The 16,672-nt window shown below is 31.8% G+C and overlaps 1 protein-coding gene across 3 annotated transcripts; it reads right to left on the bottom strand.

Annotated features, from left to right (window-relative positions):
- Window positions 1-341: 341 nt before the first annotated feature.
- Window positions 342-16,395, bottom strand: LOC115878115 (zinc finger protein 501-like). 3 transcript variants are annotated; one of them, XM_030894484.1, is made up of 7 exons: window positions 16,252-16,395; window positions 15,829-16,196; window positions 15,453-15,686; window positions 15,134-15,401; window positions 14,878-15,053; window positions 3,517-3,718; window positions 342-1,923 (listed from the first exon to the last, which is right to left on the bottom strand). In XM_030894484.1, exons 1-7 carry the CDS (start codon window positions 16,322-16,324, stop codon window positions 1,619-1,621), a joined length of 1,626 nt encoding a protein of 541 aa, XP_030750344.1. In that variant the 5' UTR covers window positions 16,325-16,395; the 3' UTR covers window positions 342-1,618. The 3 variants fall into 3 exon arrangements, with proteins under 3 accessions (XP_030750344.1, XP_030750345.1, XP_030750342.1); XM_030894485.1 differs by having other exon boundaries at window positions 14,878-15,068; window positions 15,829-15,935; XM_030894482.1 differs by having other exon boundaries at window positions 14,878-15,068; window positions 15,829-16,378.
- Between the last annotated feature and the right edge of the window lie 277 nt (window positions 16,396-16,672).

Raw genomic sequence — 16,672 nt, 5'->3', positions numbered from 1 at the left:
ATGGCAAAATTTTTATTCTGGTGTATGTCAACCATTAATAAAAACAATGCCAAACAGGCTTGCAGTGGTTGCAAAAGTTCATGCCGATGTAACGCTATATTAGAACAGTTATTTTTTAAAGTGTCCGAACATTTAGTTGTCACGATTTTGTGGAATCTTTTTGTTTATTTATTGGCCTACAGTTTATCTTAATCTTTATAGAAACTAAACTATTTAAATACTCATTAGAAATGTTAGATTTTAATATATTTTAATGTATTTCTTAAAGGTAAATAATTCAGTCAATGAAAATATTTTTTTTTTAATAAATTTTTGTTTGTCCGAACATTAAGTTGTTAGGGCTCGTATAATAACGACAAAACTATAAATTATTTATTAACTATAGTTTGCAAATAATGTATTTATAATCGCTCTTGGAGTTAACTCGAACCGCTACTAGGGTCGCGAATTTTTAAATAATACGTATATGTCGCGAACAGCAGTAACTGGAACTGGTAAGTACATAGCGTCGCATGTTCTCGACCGCTTCGTCTGTTGCGAAGAGATGTAACTGGTAACGACCTACACCGCGACGTATTTCGCTCCAGTGCCAGTGGTCGCGCCACTGCGCGAACAGTAGTAACTGGAACTGGTAAGTACGTAGCGGTCGTGCTTTGATCGGTCGCTGTACCAGGCATTTTTGATTGATAATAAATACACGTTAGGTAGGTACATTATAAACACTTTTTCAAAAATAAAAAAAAATAAAAAAGTAGAAATATATGACCGAAAAAAAAAAGGAAATTTGTAAAGTTGATTGATTGATATCTTACATTCATATCTGCAATTGATATCTTACAAATGTATGTATTTTAATTTAGATTCTAACGGTTATAACTTGTATCAGAAGAATATAAATCTAAATATTATTGGCAAAAATATAAAACTTATAAAAAGCTATTGTTCAGTGTGAAGAAAAGATGGCGAATAAAAAGTATTGAATACCAATAAATTATATATTTTATATTTTTTATTTAATAGTTTTATTTTCAAAATTAAAAGCTAACATAACTAAATTCTTCTAGCCATCTGCATGTTGTTTACTGTTTACAAATTTGGGGGTTTATGAATTTGCACAGACACAGAGATAACAGCAGGGAGAGGGGTAGGTAGGTAGAGTGACCAGAAATACCGCATACAGGACATCGACACTTGGAAGCCGGAGCCTTGGTTACAAAATCGCGATATTCTCTATAACGGTCGCTACTGTAACGCGACTAATGTGGAACTGGTATTCCCATCACTATTTTAAACATAATTCCAACTTGGAGTTTAAAATCGTGTTTAATAAATAATAAAGCGTTGTAAACAAAAAAAAAAGTTTTGTTTAAAAATAAAAAGAACATGTTTTTCAACCCTGGTAAAAAAATGGCATCGAAAAGAGAGAGGTCTCCCTCAAAAACGAGGGGTAATGGATGAAACGGAGATCAAATTTGAATATAATGGATGATCAGGAGGTCATTTTACATATTATGAATCGATAAGAGAGTCAGGGACAATTTTCACGCAGACCAGTGTATCCGAAGTATGAACTAACCAATAATTAATGATGACGTATCACCTGCGTCCTATTATCCACTTAAACTCTATGTTGCAACATCTCCTCTGGTATTCCGTATATGCCTACTACTGGGTAAAAAGTCGTGGTCTGCGCTTCGTAGGTTTCCAGCGGCAAAACCGAAGGCTCGTTCACGACGCTGGCTTGCGGAGGGGCCAACACCGTGCCCGGTGGATTTCGATGGGGCTTGCCTGTGGGCGGAATGTCCTGTCTCGTCCGGCACGTCACGCTGGTGTTGATGCCGTGTCGCCGCTTCATATGTTTGTTGTAGTTGGGCCAGTTGGTAAAATGGTGTTGGCACTCGTTGCAAGAATACGGTCTTTCGCCTAAATAAAAACGGATTTCAGAGTAAAAAATATCCCGGAATATAATAGTCTGTTGAATCGCCGACCTGAACACAGAAAATATCATGTGAATTTTAAAAATAACGAATAAATAAGTTTTTCCCATTTTATTTAACAGAAAAATGTATTTGAAACTTTTTAAAGAACTCCTTAAAATGAAGGGAATTGTTCATTTTGAATAATTAATATGAATGCGTTTACAAACGATAGCCGGAAATACGGCGCAAAGATAGAAAACAAAGGTTACATGATAAGAGATGGAAGATCCTTGTCATGGGATTCAAGAAACTATGTATAATCTACACTCAGATGCAAAAAAAACGCAAGGGAGAAATTTTTGGTTAAATTTAAAGTGTTATATTTTTGTTATTTTTAGCCCTTTTTTCATTAATTTTTTCGTAAATTAAGTTTTTTATAAACTTTAGTATCTGACATTATACAGGGTTAATCGAGGGTTTGTTTTTTACGCTAACTCTTGCGCTAACTTTAAAACTTCCTGTGCAGTAATTTCGTGTGTAAATTTTCCTAAAATATAATTTTACGGTCAGAATCATGACTCCTGAGCGTTTTGTTTTTTTGATTCATGTCAATACATGCTTTGGTTAATTTTTAGTAGCAAATGAACTGATCACAATCAATTTGTATTGTTTTCAATTATCATTACTTTATGATGTAATTTTTTAATATGACGAGATGGTTTTGGTGACTATTGTCGTAACGTCATATTCCACTACATTGGATACTCCATACTAAATTTAAAAAAAAACGTTAAAGACTAACGATACAGTCCTGGTTTTAATAAACATTAATAACGTAACATAAACAACATAAACAGAACTAACAACATTAAAGAAAACATCTGTAATACTCAAGTATACAAACAAAAAAAAATTGTAAAAAATACCCTAATACTTTGTATTGCCTCCCTTGGCTGCTATAACTGCCTGTATACGTCCGATACTGTCATTCAGGCTGCATATATCATATTGCGTTATGCTTTCCCTCCTGCTAAGCATTTCCCAAGGTCGAACATGATAGGAAGTTCATAGTAGTATATAGTTCACAATAATCACCAAAGCTTCCTTGTCATATTGAAAAATAATTTCAAAAAGAAATGATAATTGAAAAAATTGTAAAATGTTGGGGGCAAGTTCATTTGGCTCTTAAGAATTAACCAAGGCATGTATTGACATGATCCAAAAAACAAAATGCTCAGGAGACATAGTTATAACCGTAAAATTATATTTTAGGAAAATTGACACACGAAATTATTGCACAGGGTGTTTTAAACTTAGGGTAAAAAAACAACTCCTCGATTAACCCTGTATAATATGCAAAATACTAAAGTTTATAAAAACCTGAGTTAACGAATTAAAGTTGATATAATTATATACAGCTTACTAGATTATGTAAAAAGGGTTAAAAAATAACAAAAACATAACGCTTTAAATTTGACCACAAACTTCTCCGTTGCGTTTTTTGCATCAAAAAACATTTATCAAAGTCAAATTGGTCCTTTAAATTTTCAGTTTAAATCATGAATGCCGAAAATACGGACAATAATCCTTTTCTCACCTGTATGTTGTCTTCTATGTGTAGTCAAGACGCCCTTAAATCTAAAACATTTCCCGCAAAATTCACAAGTAAATGGCATCGCACCAGTATGTATCCTATGATGTTCTTTTAAAGTTCCTCTTTCCCGAAATTCCTTTCCACAAATATCACATCTATGAGGTTTAAGTCCGGAATGGACAGAATTGTGTTTTCTAAGACGAAGCTAAAAGGAAATGTAAACATTATTTTACTATTCAGGGACCACAACAGATCGAGAAAGATCACAGTTAAGGACGTCCATAGTGTGCACTGGCTTCCCGCTTCTCGCTTTATCGCGGCAGACTAGCGGTGAAAAGTAGATGAACAACAATATTGTTATGGCAACGGGCATATGCGCGTGGCCATAGTGCACTACTCAGCCTGATTCAACAGGCTTTAATCTGCTTTTATCCTTATTATATTTTTGATGAATGTTTTGACTACGCCTATGGTGTAGGGGTGGCATCATACTAATTAATTACGAAAAAAACGTATTAAAATGTTAACAAAAGGTACAAAACTAGTATAGACGTATAGCACACATCAAGTACATATAATATCGGAAAAATAATTATCGAATTCAATAAGAAAACTTAAGAAAACGCTAAAAAGGTGGATCGGGCTGTTTATTTACCTACGAAACGTAACTTCTGGCTCTTTCTTGTCACTGTTGCTTTTACATTTGAAAGCTGAACAACTAATCAGCATTGTAATAAAGTTTATACAAAGTTCACTACACACAAACTAATAAAAATTGCTAAAATTGTTGTTGGTGACCAGCTGATGACTCATTGTTTGCCACCAAAACAAAAGGCGTCTAAGGTCACAAATTCTGCTGCAGCCCGTATATGGGCGTTACATGTCCTTATATTCTTTAGTCATTGGGGGCGGGACATATTAATTAGGTTAAGCCGAGTCCACACGGGTTTGCAACAATATAAAAAACAAAATTTTAAAAATACGGATTATCCGAGTCGCCAATTATCCGAGCTAGGGTACAGCCTACATTAGCTCGGATGATCGAGAATCTACTCTATTTATTTGCAAAATTCTTAAAAATTAATCGATTTTAAGCATAACCATCTTGTGTATAATATTTTTAAAGTCGTACCATTGTTTTTTAAACGGTTTTCACAGTTATGTGAAAATATAATTTAAAATGTACTTGAATGTTTCTTTCTCTATGCGGAAATATTCGTAAATGTTTTGAGGGTGAGCTGTGAGTTGTGAATATAAGGTATGATATTCACGAAATTCACGTGTTTATGTTATTCATAATTTCGTATTTCAGTTTAAAATAAATATGATAAATAGCTAATAAAAGACATAATATACCCTCAAGGAATAGCACTATGGTGCGAAATGAGACATTCCGGCTTCCCGCAAGCGATTGTTAATGGCCACTACCTGATTCAAACATTCCCCGAGTAGGAACGAGAATGAATGAGAATTTTGAAAACATTTAGAAGAAAAAAAAATGAAATGTAAATGTATGTTTGCTGTTTTAATATGCAACACTGCATATTGCAATTTGCAAATTAAAACAGCAAATCAGTAGCTAAACTGTAATTGTGTTTAAATGCCCGAAAAAAAATATTAAGTGTGGCATATCATTGTACTCAGGAGACTTCTTTCAAAATCTGAAATATAAAATGCAGGTCCGTATTTAGAAAAATCAAGTTGGCCTCTGTATCCCACAAATTATCAGATAATTTAAAAATCTAAAAATGCTGTCAGATAGCCCTAATAAAGTGGCTAAGAGAATGTGCAATTAGTTTTTTGATTTTCTAAAAAGTAACGACAGGAAAAAATAAAATTGATTTTCCCAAAAAATTTAACAATCCTTGAAATTTTTAAAACTTTTTTGATGGCATCTTGGTGAACATCCCAAGGCACAACTTTGCCCCAAGAACGGTAAACTAATAGGATTGCTCATCCTCATAAGACGTACGTTCGCCTCTTCCCGCGCTTCAGCTGACAGTTGTGACGTCATTGTAGCCCTTGTCAAAGAGTAGATAAGACAAGAGACGACAGTTCGCGCGGTACCTTTCATGTTTGAGTGGTGGGGAGAGTGACCTCGTCTCGCTGGTCCCTTTAAATTTTCGTAATTTTTTCGCGGGAAATTTGAAATAAACTATTATTAAAACTTGCCTGTATAGCTTATAAATAGTTACTGTATGGGTAAAGAAATAAATAGAAACGAAAAAAAATGAGTTTTCTAAATATTATATAAAATAAATTATAATTAGAAACATATTTGTCGGGGAATAAAGATAATAAAAACAATATTTTGTATATCGTTGGTAAACAAGATAAAGTGACCAAGTCGATTTGTAAGAAATGTTTTATTTACGTGTATTTTTTTTACATATGGACTTGAACAAGTGTAAAATCACAATGTGGAGTTTATGTACAAAAAAATAGAGTTGCTCAATTTTTTTTTGTAAAAATATATTACAAGCTTCTAACCATGTCTTCGATCTATGGAATACATTTAGTTTAATAACATAATTATATAGTATATTTCTATAAAAATACTTTTCAGGATCCTTTGGAAAAGAGTGAAATATTATGTTTGTCGAAGAATAAGACCAATTATTGCAGTCTTTATAAGCACACACGTTGCCACCATCTCGTCTTTTCCTGCTACTCGTGTCCTGTTCAGTATTCATATTTAACAATATTTACAAATTAGTACGCAACAAAAACGATACTAAAATTAAACCTTAAAACTCTCAAAACGATAATATATCGAAAAACTCTGAAACACACTTTAAAAAGGCAAAAATGCAAGAAAACAACTAATCAGATTTGTTTATGTTGAAGCCTGATTAGCACAGCTGATTAGCGTCCTAAAATCATAGGTTAGATTAGATAAAATACGCCGTTGTCAGATTTTGAGATTTTATCTGTTTATCTTTGAAATCGATCAACTTAGTCATTATGTTTCTTTGATATTATCAGTACATTGCGAAAAAAGAACCTAAACCAACCTAAACTAAAAATTTACATTTCCGTATTAACATACGTTACTTATATCCTTCTTATATTATTAATTTACTTTCAGAAAATCTTGTTTATTTTTCAAAGAAATATACTTGGCAACAGACAAAATGGGACTTGATGGGACCTTTAAATTTTAATATATCTGCGTCTCTCTCGCGAAATTCGACTTCTTTGTTCACTGTCGTCTCTTGTCTTATCTACTCTTTGCCCTTGTCAAAGCCTTCGTGGCCTTGTCATGATAGTGTGTATTATTAGTTGTCTATGGTAAACTTATAAAAATAACAGCTGAGAAATGTTGAGTTAATTATTTTGTCAATTTTAAATGTGAAAAAGGTGTCTTTAAAGTTTTTAGAGCTATAGAGTGTATAAATACGTTCATTTTGTGTTGTGGATTGTGACAAAGTGCATACTAAATGCCCACGATTTTATTTATTAATTATTTTAAAGCGAAATATGGAAGTACTCTAAAAAGAATGCTTGCAAAAGGTGATGCTGGGACCTGCTGTTCTTAAAAATGCATTATCCGAGTATTTAATACGATTTATACAGTTAATTTTCTTTACTGCATACATATAAGGTGTTTAAATAAATAAACTAAATAATGAACGTTTTGCATTCGGTAACCAATAATGCACGTGTGTGTATTATTGGTTGCCGGATAAGGACTAATAACCATGACAAGGGCTACAACGACGTCACAAAGCGAGTAGTTTTCGCATGCACCTGGCGCACACTTTTGGCTGAATGAGCAGTCCTATTAGGTTAACTGTTCTTGACTTTGCCCCAATTTAACCATCTTCATATCTATTACGGTTTCCGAGATACCAATGCTCGTACCTGGAATTTGTAGCACCCTGTATAATAAATAATTTAAAAAAATATAAAATACTTAAATAAATTATTAAAAATATTAACTATATTCTTTAAAATGGATAGGGATTTTTTAGATATCAAATAACTGATATATGTACAGGGTGGGTCAAATTCGACGCTTTTAAATGGAAACACCCTTTTCTATAGGAGATAGACGAAAACTAATATCGGTGTCTGGAGCTCAATTTTCATCAAAAACATGATGGTGAAAACCGCACATCAATATCTGTTACCGTTTCGGAGTTACGGGGTGTTTTTCAAAAATGTGCATTTTTAACAAATCGCTGTAACTTTTTTGTTATGGAAAATTTTGTATTTCTATGAAAACATTTCCAAAGCACCTTTTTACGTAGAATTTAATTGTTTTAATATAATTTTTTTAAAATTAATAATTTAAGAGTTATCAACAGAAAAATTGAATTTTTATATGGAACACCCTGTATATTTTTAATTTATTGAAAAGAATTTAAAATTACCTTTCCAAAAATATAACACACTTGATATTTTGCTCGATTCCTCTTCGAGATATAGAGTATATAAAAATTCGCCCGCTTTAAATAAGTAGGCTTTGAACGGCACCGGCTGTAATGCAGAAAAATTCTAGCTGTGAGCATCAATTAAAACGAAAATAATATTTGCTATGAGAGATGCAGAAATTTATAACAATTTAAAATATATTTAACCAACATCAACACATTTAAACTGTATCTAATAACAATAAAAATAAATAGCAAACCAGGACATGAGATTTTGCTACAGGTGTTCGACATATCGACCGTCTTCTGTTATGAACAGACGGGCAGTTTTTAAACATTTCTCGCGGAATTCATTAACTCAGTGGGGGTGAAAGATACCCTCTCCTAACTGCTAAGTATTTCTAATTCTTGTCTAGATTATACAGAAGAATAAAGAACCTTTATTCTTCCGCAAATATATCAATAGGATTAGATCCATGGGCACTAAGTCAGGCGGCCTCGACGGCCAACGGCTGGGTTCTTGGTCAGCTATGCAATTATTCTTGAAATTGGCTCCAGAAATTTGCTGATAACTTCAGCGTTCAGAGGCGGTGCGTCGTCTTGCTGGAAAAATATGTTTTAGAGTTCCATTAAGGGCATATTATCAATGAGGGGTCCAAAGCCTACTAGCAAAGAATATCTTAATACCCTAGAAGTCTCGTCTCGCATCAAAATCTGACCTGTCGATGGGGCCTCGCTTTGGCGAGCGAGGCCCCAACTTCGTGGGGCCTCGCTATTTTGCTCGGAATTGAACGAACAGACGCGCGGCGTTGCCTTGTTTTGTGTGTACTTTCTTGAATAGTTTTAAATTATAGTTTTAAATTTCATCTATTGCTATAATCAGTCTTTCCGCTCTCCGCTCTCCGCTCTCCGCACTCCGCAGTTTTCATATAATATTATCTATTTAATTCCCGTGTTACAGTTTTGGGTGGTTTTGGTTACCGTACTCCTCCGAAACGGCTTAACCGATTTTGATGAAATTTTATATGTATATTCAGTAGGTCTGAGAATAGGTAGTTATACGTATATTTTTTATACCCTTAAGTGATAAGGGTAGTCCACCCCAATTTTTTTATTTTGTGAAAAAAAAAATATTTTTTTTATTTGGCATTAAAAAATACAAACAACACTAAATTTTCACCGTTCTACCTTCATCCCCTATTTTTTAATAGGGGTTGTTTTTTAAATTTTTTGTTACTATCTCCGAAACGGCTTAACCGATTTTGATAAAATTTTATATGTATATTCAGTACGTCTAAGAATAGGTTGTTATCTATTTTTATACCCTTAACTGATAAGGGTAGCCGAGAGGGTAGCCCACCCTCATTATTTTTAGTTTTTGAAAAGAAAAAAATGTTTTTATTTTATTTGGCATTAAGAAATACAAACAACCCTAAATTTTCACCGTTCTGCTATCATCCCCTATTTTTAATAGGGGTTGTTTTTATTTTTTTTTGTTGCCATCTCCGAAACGGCTTGGCCGATTTTGATGAAATTTTATATGTATATTGAGTAGGTCTGAAAATAGGTTGTTATATATTTTTATATACCCTAAGTGATAAGGGTAGCCCACCCCATTTTTTATTTTTTGAAAAAAAATATTTTAATTTTTTTTATTTGGCATTAAAAAATACAAACAACCCTAAATTTTCACCGTTCTACCATCATCCCCTATTTTTAATAGGGGTTGTTTTTCTAAGTTTTTTGTTACCATCTCCGAAACGGCTTAACCGATGTTGATAAAATTTTATATGTATATTCAGTACGTCTAAGAATAGGTTGTTATATATTCTTATACCCTTAAGTGATAAGGGTAGCCGAGAGGGTAGCCCACCCTCATTTTTTTTTTGGAAAAAAAAATATTTTTTTATTTGGCCTTAAAAAATACAAACAACTCTAAATTTTCACCGTTCTACCATCATCCCCTATTTTCTAATAGGGGTTGTTTTCTTGTTACCATCTCCGAAACGGCTTTGCCGATTTTGACGACGTTTTATGTATATTGAGTAGGTCTGAAAATAGTTTGTTATCTATTTTTTATTCTCTTAAGTGATAAGGGTAGCCCACCCCCATTTTTTTTTATTTTTTGAAAAAAAAAAATTTAATTTTTTTTATTTGGCATTAAAAAATACAAACAACACTAAATTTTCACCGTTCTACCTTCATCCCCTATTTTTTAATAGGGGTTGTTTTTTAAATTTTTTGTTACTATCTCCGAAACGGCTTAACCGATTTTGATAAAATTTTATATGTATATTCAGTACGTCTAAGAATAGGTTGTTATCTATTTTTATACCCTTAACTGATAAGGGTAGCCGAGGGGGTAGCCCACCCTCATTTTTTTATTTTTGTAAAAAAAGATATTTTTTTTATTTGGCCTTAAAAATACAAACAACTCTAAATTTTCACCGTTCTACCATCATCCCCTATTTTCTAATAGGGGTTGTTTTTTTGTTACCATCTCCGAAACTCCGATTTTGATGACGTTTTATTATGTATATTGAGTAGGTCTGAAAATAGTTTGTTATCTATTTTTTATACCCTTAAGTGATAAGGGTAGCCCACCCCCATTTTTTTTATTTTTTGAAAAAAAATATTTTAATTTTTTTTTATTTGGCATTAAAAAATACAAACAACCCTAAATTTTCACCGTTCTACCATCATCCCCTATTTTTTAATAGGGGTTGTTTTTTTAAGTTTTTTGTTACCATCTCCGAAACGGCTTGACCGATTTTGATGAAATTTTATATGTATATTCAGTACGTCTAAGAATAGGTTGTTATCTATTTTTATACCCTTATGTGGTTAGGGTAGCCGAGAGGGTAGCCCACCCTCATTTTTTATTTTTTGAAAAGAAAAAAATGTTTTTATTTTTTAGTTGGCATTAAAAAATACAAATAACCCTAAATTTTCACCGTTCCATCATCATCCCCAATTTTTTAATAGGGGTTGTTTTTTTTTAATTTTTTGTTACCATCTCCGAAAGGTCTGGTTTGGTTTGGTTTGGTCACAACCTATTCCCAGGTTATCTATTTTTTATACCCCTAAGTGATAAGAGTGGTCCACCCCAACATTTTTTTTATTTTTTAGACAATTTTTTTTTATTTTAATTGTTTTATAGGGAGTGCTTATTTTTTTGGGGGTGCATGTCCAAAATTTTCCTCTGGGTACTCACTTTCATCACTTAAGGGACCTCTGTACAAAATTGCATATTCCTAGTCCTAGAATGGATTTTACATAAAAATTATACAAATTTTTACCCTTAGTTTTATCCCCTTAAGGAATGAATTCCAAAAATCGCTCTAATTATTCAATTACGCTACATAATAAACCTCTGTGCAAATTCTCATATTCCTTGAACAGAATTTATTGTTCCAGAACGTTCAACCCCTCATTTCACACCCTTAGAGGGCGAATTTCCAAAAATTCTTAGTGCTAAATTACGTTACATAAGGAACGTCTGCAAAATTCATACTTGTAAAACCGATTTTAACAAATTTTTCTACAAATTTTCATCCCTTATTTTTTAGGGGATGCATGCCTAAAATTCGCTTCTAGGTACTCACTTTCATCATTTAAGGGACTTCTGAACAGAATTTCATACTCCTAGTCCTAGAACGGATTTTACATAAAAAATTATACAAATTTTCACCCCTAGTTTTACCCCCTTAAGGAATGAATTCCAAAAATCACTCTAATTATTCAATTACGCTACATAAGGAACCTCTGTGCAAATTTTCATATTCCTTCAAGAGAATTGTTTCAGAACGTTCACCCTCATTTCACACCCTTAGAGGGCGAATTTCCAAAATTGCTTCTTAGTGCTAAATTACGTTACATAAGGAACGTCTGCAAAATTCATACTTCTAAAACCGATTTTAACAAATTTTTGTACAAATTTTCATCCCTTATTTTTTAGGGCATGCATGCCTAAAATTCGCTTCTAGGTACTCACTTTCATCATTTAAGGGACCTCTGAACAGAATTTCATACTCCTAATCCTAGAACGGATTTTACATAAAAAATTATACAAAAATTTCACCCCTAGTTTTACCCCTTAAGGAATGAATTCCAAAAATCACTCTAATTATTCAATTACGCTATATAAGGAACCTCTGTGCAAATTTTCATATTCCTTCAACAGAATTGTTTCAGAACGTTCACCCCTCATTTCACACCCTGAGAGGGCGAATTTCCAAAAGTGCTACTTAGTGCTAAATTACGTTACATAAGGAACGTCTGTGCAGAATTTCATACTTCTAAAACCGATTGTAACAAACTTTGTACAAATTTTCATCCCTTATTTCTAGGGATGAATGTCAAAAATTAGCTTCTGGATACTCACTTTCGTCACTTAAGGAAACTCTGTACAAAATTTCATACTCCTAGAACTAACATTTTTTGTACAAAATTTCACCCCCCAGTTTCACTACCCTTAGGCTATACATTTCCAAAAATCGTTTATCAATGTTCAAATGCGCCACATCTGTGCAAAAGTTCATACTCCTAGTAGGTACAGATTTTTTTTTTGTATAATTACACCCCTTTATCTAATTACACCGAACATCGAATTTTAAAAAATTACTTAGAGAACGAATTAATATTCTCCGTATTTACTCCAGTTTCCTAATACTAGCACAGACAACACATAATCATACTAGTTAATTTTTTATTGGAATAGAAGTATTTTTTATTAGAAGGTACAAAAAAATTAAAAATCTAAAATTTTATTTTCATAGCTACGTTTTTATAGCCTTAGGATGCCTCATGTACTAACGAATACGAAATATATAATCAATACATATTTCTTTAAATATCGAGAAATAAAATATGTTTTGGCAACACCGTACGAAATATCGCCGCGCGTAGTCCTCAAAATTTAAAATATTAGCATTTTCAGGCTTCGATTATGTTCAAAAGCGCCACCGTGTGACAAATCACTAAAGCTTCCACACGAGATTTCTTAAAACTATAATATTCTTAGCTACTAGTTAAAAGTGGCGAACTTTAAAAAATTCTGTATTTCGAAGGGGATTATAACAAAATATCAAGTGTGCTATATTTTTGGAAAGGTAATTTTAAATTCTTTTCAGTTAATTAAAAATATACAGGGTGTCCCATATAAAAAATAAAATTTTCTGTTGATAATTTTTAAATTATTAATTTTAAAAAAATTATACTTAAACCATTAAATTCTACGTAAAAAGGTGCTTTGGAAATGTTTTCATAAAAATACAAAATTTTCATAGCAAAAGTTACAGCGATTGGTTAAAAATGCATATTTTTGAAAAACACCCCGTAACTCCGAAACGGTAACAGATATCGATATGCGGTTTTCACCATCATGTTTTTGACAAAAATTGAGCTCCAGACACCGATATTAGTTTTTGTCTATCTCCCATAGAAAAGGGTGTTTCCATTTAAAAGCGTCGAATTTGACCCACCCTGTACATCCAACGTTTAATTTTTATAAATACCAAGATATTTTCCATCCCAGGTTTAAATAAAATGTTACAATTGAATTTGTTGAAGTTTTTACAGATAAAGTAAATATAATATACCATACGATCGAAAAAAAAAACGGCGTAAAAGACGGCTGCGGAATGAAAATTGATGATAATTTTGGCGAGGTCTAGCCCTAGATGTCATTTACTTGACCCATTCTTAATTTTTTAGATGGTGTAGTTTAAAATTCCTGAAAAACTATTTTTTGAAAATAGGTGGAAACTATTCTATCCTTTTTTAATCCTTCTATAATTATCTTTGAATAATAATCTTTGAATAAGAAGAGTAAGGAAGGAGCATAATGGTATCCATGTATTCATGCATGGTGGGCGGAAAAAGCACTCTAGGGTGGGGATCCTCGACAGTTCTGTTTGACGATTCATTTGACACATTTGAATTTGATTTGAAATTTTGTGGATTTGTCAATCTTTACGGAGCTTATTTTATGTTATTTATTATTTATTCTAGTACTGATAGTTGTATAAAGGTAGTAAATCTAGATGGAAATTGTGGCAGAACTTAAACTAACAGTGACACTATCGCGATTTATCGAAAAAGACTCTGAAATAGTTGGTTGTGTAGCGTGCGGTAGATCTCGGCAAAAATTGAGAGAAATAATGGAACAACTTTTCGCTAGTAAGTGACTATATAATATACATATGTGTAGTAAACCGATCATTTATGAAATTCACTTAAATTAACTAAATTATATATTTTTCTGGCATTTTAGCATTTATTTATTACTTGTCAAAGATTAAATGTCAAAGAATTTAGATACGTTAATTTGACTTACCTGTTTAAGTAGCGTATCGGATGTTTGTGTTAATAAATACTTATTATAACTTATCTATTTTTATTAGAATTATATATTTTTATAACAATTTTAATAACTACCAACATTTATTCACAACGTAAAATAAAACAACAAATTATTGAGTCTACCCCACGTCCACCCTACATCATAGTTTTACATTTTTTAAATAAAATTAGAATGACACTGATAAACCGGAATTTAAGTCGGCCATATTTGAGGCCCATCGCGGTGTACCTAAGATTTTTGATATGCTCCTTCCTTAGTTTTCTTATTCAAAGGTTGCAAGAATAGCGCCAAATAGTGTTTACATTGTCCTTATGGGCACTTTCCAATCTAAACCTAAACTTGTTACATTTATGTATGGGTAAATGTCAATAATCGTCATTTCAAAGCCAATTAAATGACTTTTTTCGACCATACGACATATTCAGTACCTATAAAAGAATCTTTATTTTTGTTGTTTATTTTATGTTTAACACAAATAAAATTTCAACACAATGCAATATTTGATATTTTTCAATTTCTCATTATAGGTACTTTAAAGTTTGTTCTATAAAATTTTTCATAGGAACTTTAGTAAAAAAATATATTTAAATTAAAAAAAATAATATGTAAATATATTAAACTTACCAAACTTTTAAAAGTCTTATCACATACTGTGCATTTATAAGGTCTAGCTGAATTATGAGTCAATATATGATTATCCAAATTCCCTTTTAAAACGAAACTTTTCCCACAGTGATCACATGTATAGTCCTTTATGCCTAAGTGTATTCTTTTATGTGCCATTAGATTTGGTTTAGTACCTATAATTAACCAAACTATAAAAATATAATAGTTAATATATTCAAATTTATCTTAAAATAAAAAAAAACAAAGGCAGTACCAAATTTTTTTGGACATAAATCACAATAATAGACATTTTTTAGCTCTTCTGGTAAATGTGACCTTGTATGTGAAGTTAAATTTGATTGAATTCTAAATCTTTTTCCACATGTATTACAATGATATGGTCGCTCTTCAAAGTGTGAACTACGATGCTGGTCAACTTCCTTTGCTGTTCCATACCATTTGTAACAAATATCACACGAGTACTTTAAATGAGGTCGATGAAATCTTACATGGCTAATAAATGTTGTGTATTTTGAGTAGACCTGTAATCATTGAGAGATTTAATCAAATTTAGAATAATACATGACTAATACCTTAGAGCAATCCATACAAGGGTATCTAATATTACTATTATGTACATTATTAAAATGTTCCCTTAATTCATCTGTTAATTGAAATGTACTATTGCAGTCAAAACAGCTCCATTGATATGAATCCCAGCCAGAAATTCCAGATTTGGGAATTACACTACCATCTGGATTAATATATTCTATTTCCTTCAAGTTTCCAGACTCTGTTGCTTTAGATTTCTTATTTATCTGTTTCCCCTTAAAATAAAATAAATGTATAAAACAATCTAATAGTGTTTTAATAATGTTCTAGGGTTCGTTTGTCGTTTTGACTGCACTTATTTATTAACACTACAATTAAAAAATAAACATGAAATATTGTTTTAACACTATCATTTACCTTTTTTGAAGGCTTGCTATTTTTTTTAATTTGTACAATTTGAATCTGTTCAGTTTGTTCAAGATTTTGAAATTCTAATGGAGCGGTTTCTTCAACTAATTGGTTATCTACAAGTTCAAAACACTGACTTGTTTTGCAGTCTTCTTCGAAAACAACATCATTCGGTGGGTTTGGTATTATATTATTTGAAATAGTCTCAACTGCTACTAAATCTGACAAAATTAGTTGGGATTTATCAACTTGTTCCTTAAACTGCCAGGTTCGCTCAACAATTTGATAACATTCCTGACATACAGTGGAAGGCATTTTATCATCTAAATGAATTTGCAGTTGAAACAGATAATTTACCATTGACAAAAATCGACTATCTTCAATAATTTCGATTTGATTATGGTACGGTTCAGCACATAATCGACAACGTACCTCCATTACGAGTTGTTTTATAAAAGTTAATTCTTTTTTTACTATGGAAAATACAACACAATAACTTTTTCATTTATAAATTAGTACAAAAGGTACTTTATATCCTTAAAAATTCAAAAATATATTCATTTTCATAAATACAACATAAATGTCAAAACAAGAAACATTTTAAATAAATGTCTCTTGTCACTTGTCAGCACTCAATTGTAGGGATGGGACTTGGATGGGCATGGGACGTAATTTACCTGATTAACTACGTGTAGTTTTTCTTCAAAAACTACGTCTTTTACAAGTTACATACAATAAACTATGTATTGATATTATGAATACTTTTCCTTTGTATGAAGTGTAATAGAGATAATATGATGTAAATATTATATTTAAAGCCATATTTCTCCTGTTTTCTTAAATACATTATGTG

This window comes from Sitophilus oryzae, unplaced genomic scaffold (assembly GCF_002938485.1).
Source record: "Sitophilus oryzae breed Bouriz unplaced genomic scaffold, Soryzae_2.0 scaffold_1500_pilon_pilon, whole genome shotgun sequence".
Classification (NCBI taxonomy): domain Eukaryota; kingdom Metazoa; phylum Arthropoda; class Insecta; order Coleoptera; family Curculionidae; genus Sitophilus; species Sitophilus oryzae.
Note: the sequence above shows the minus strand (reverse complement) of the source record. Positions and strands in the feature narration are given on the sequence as shown.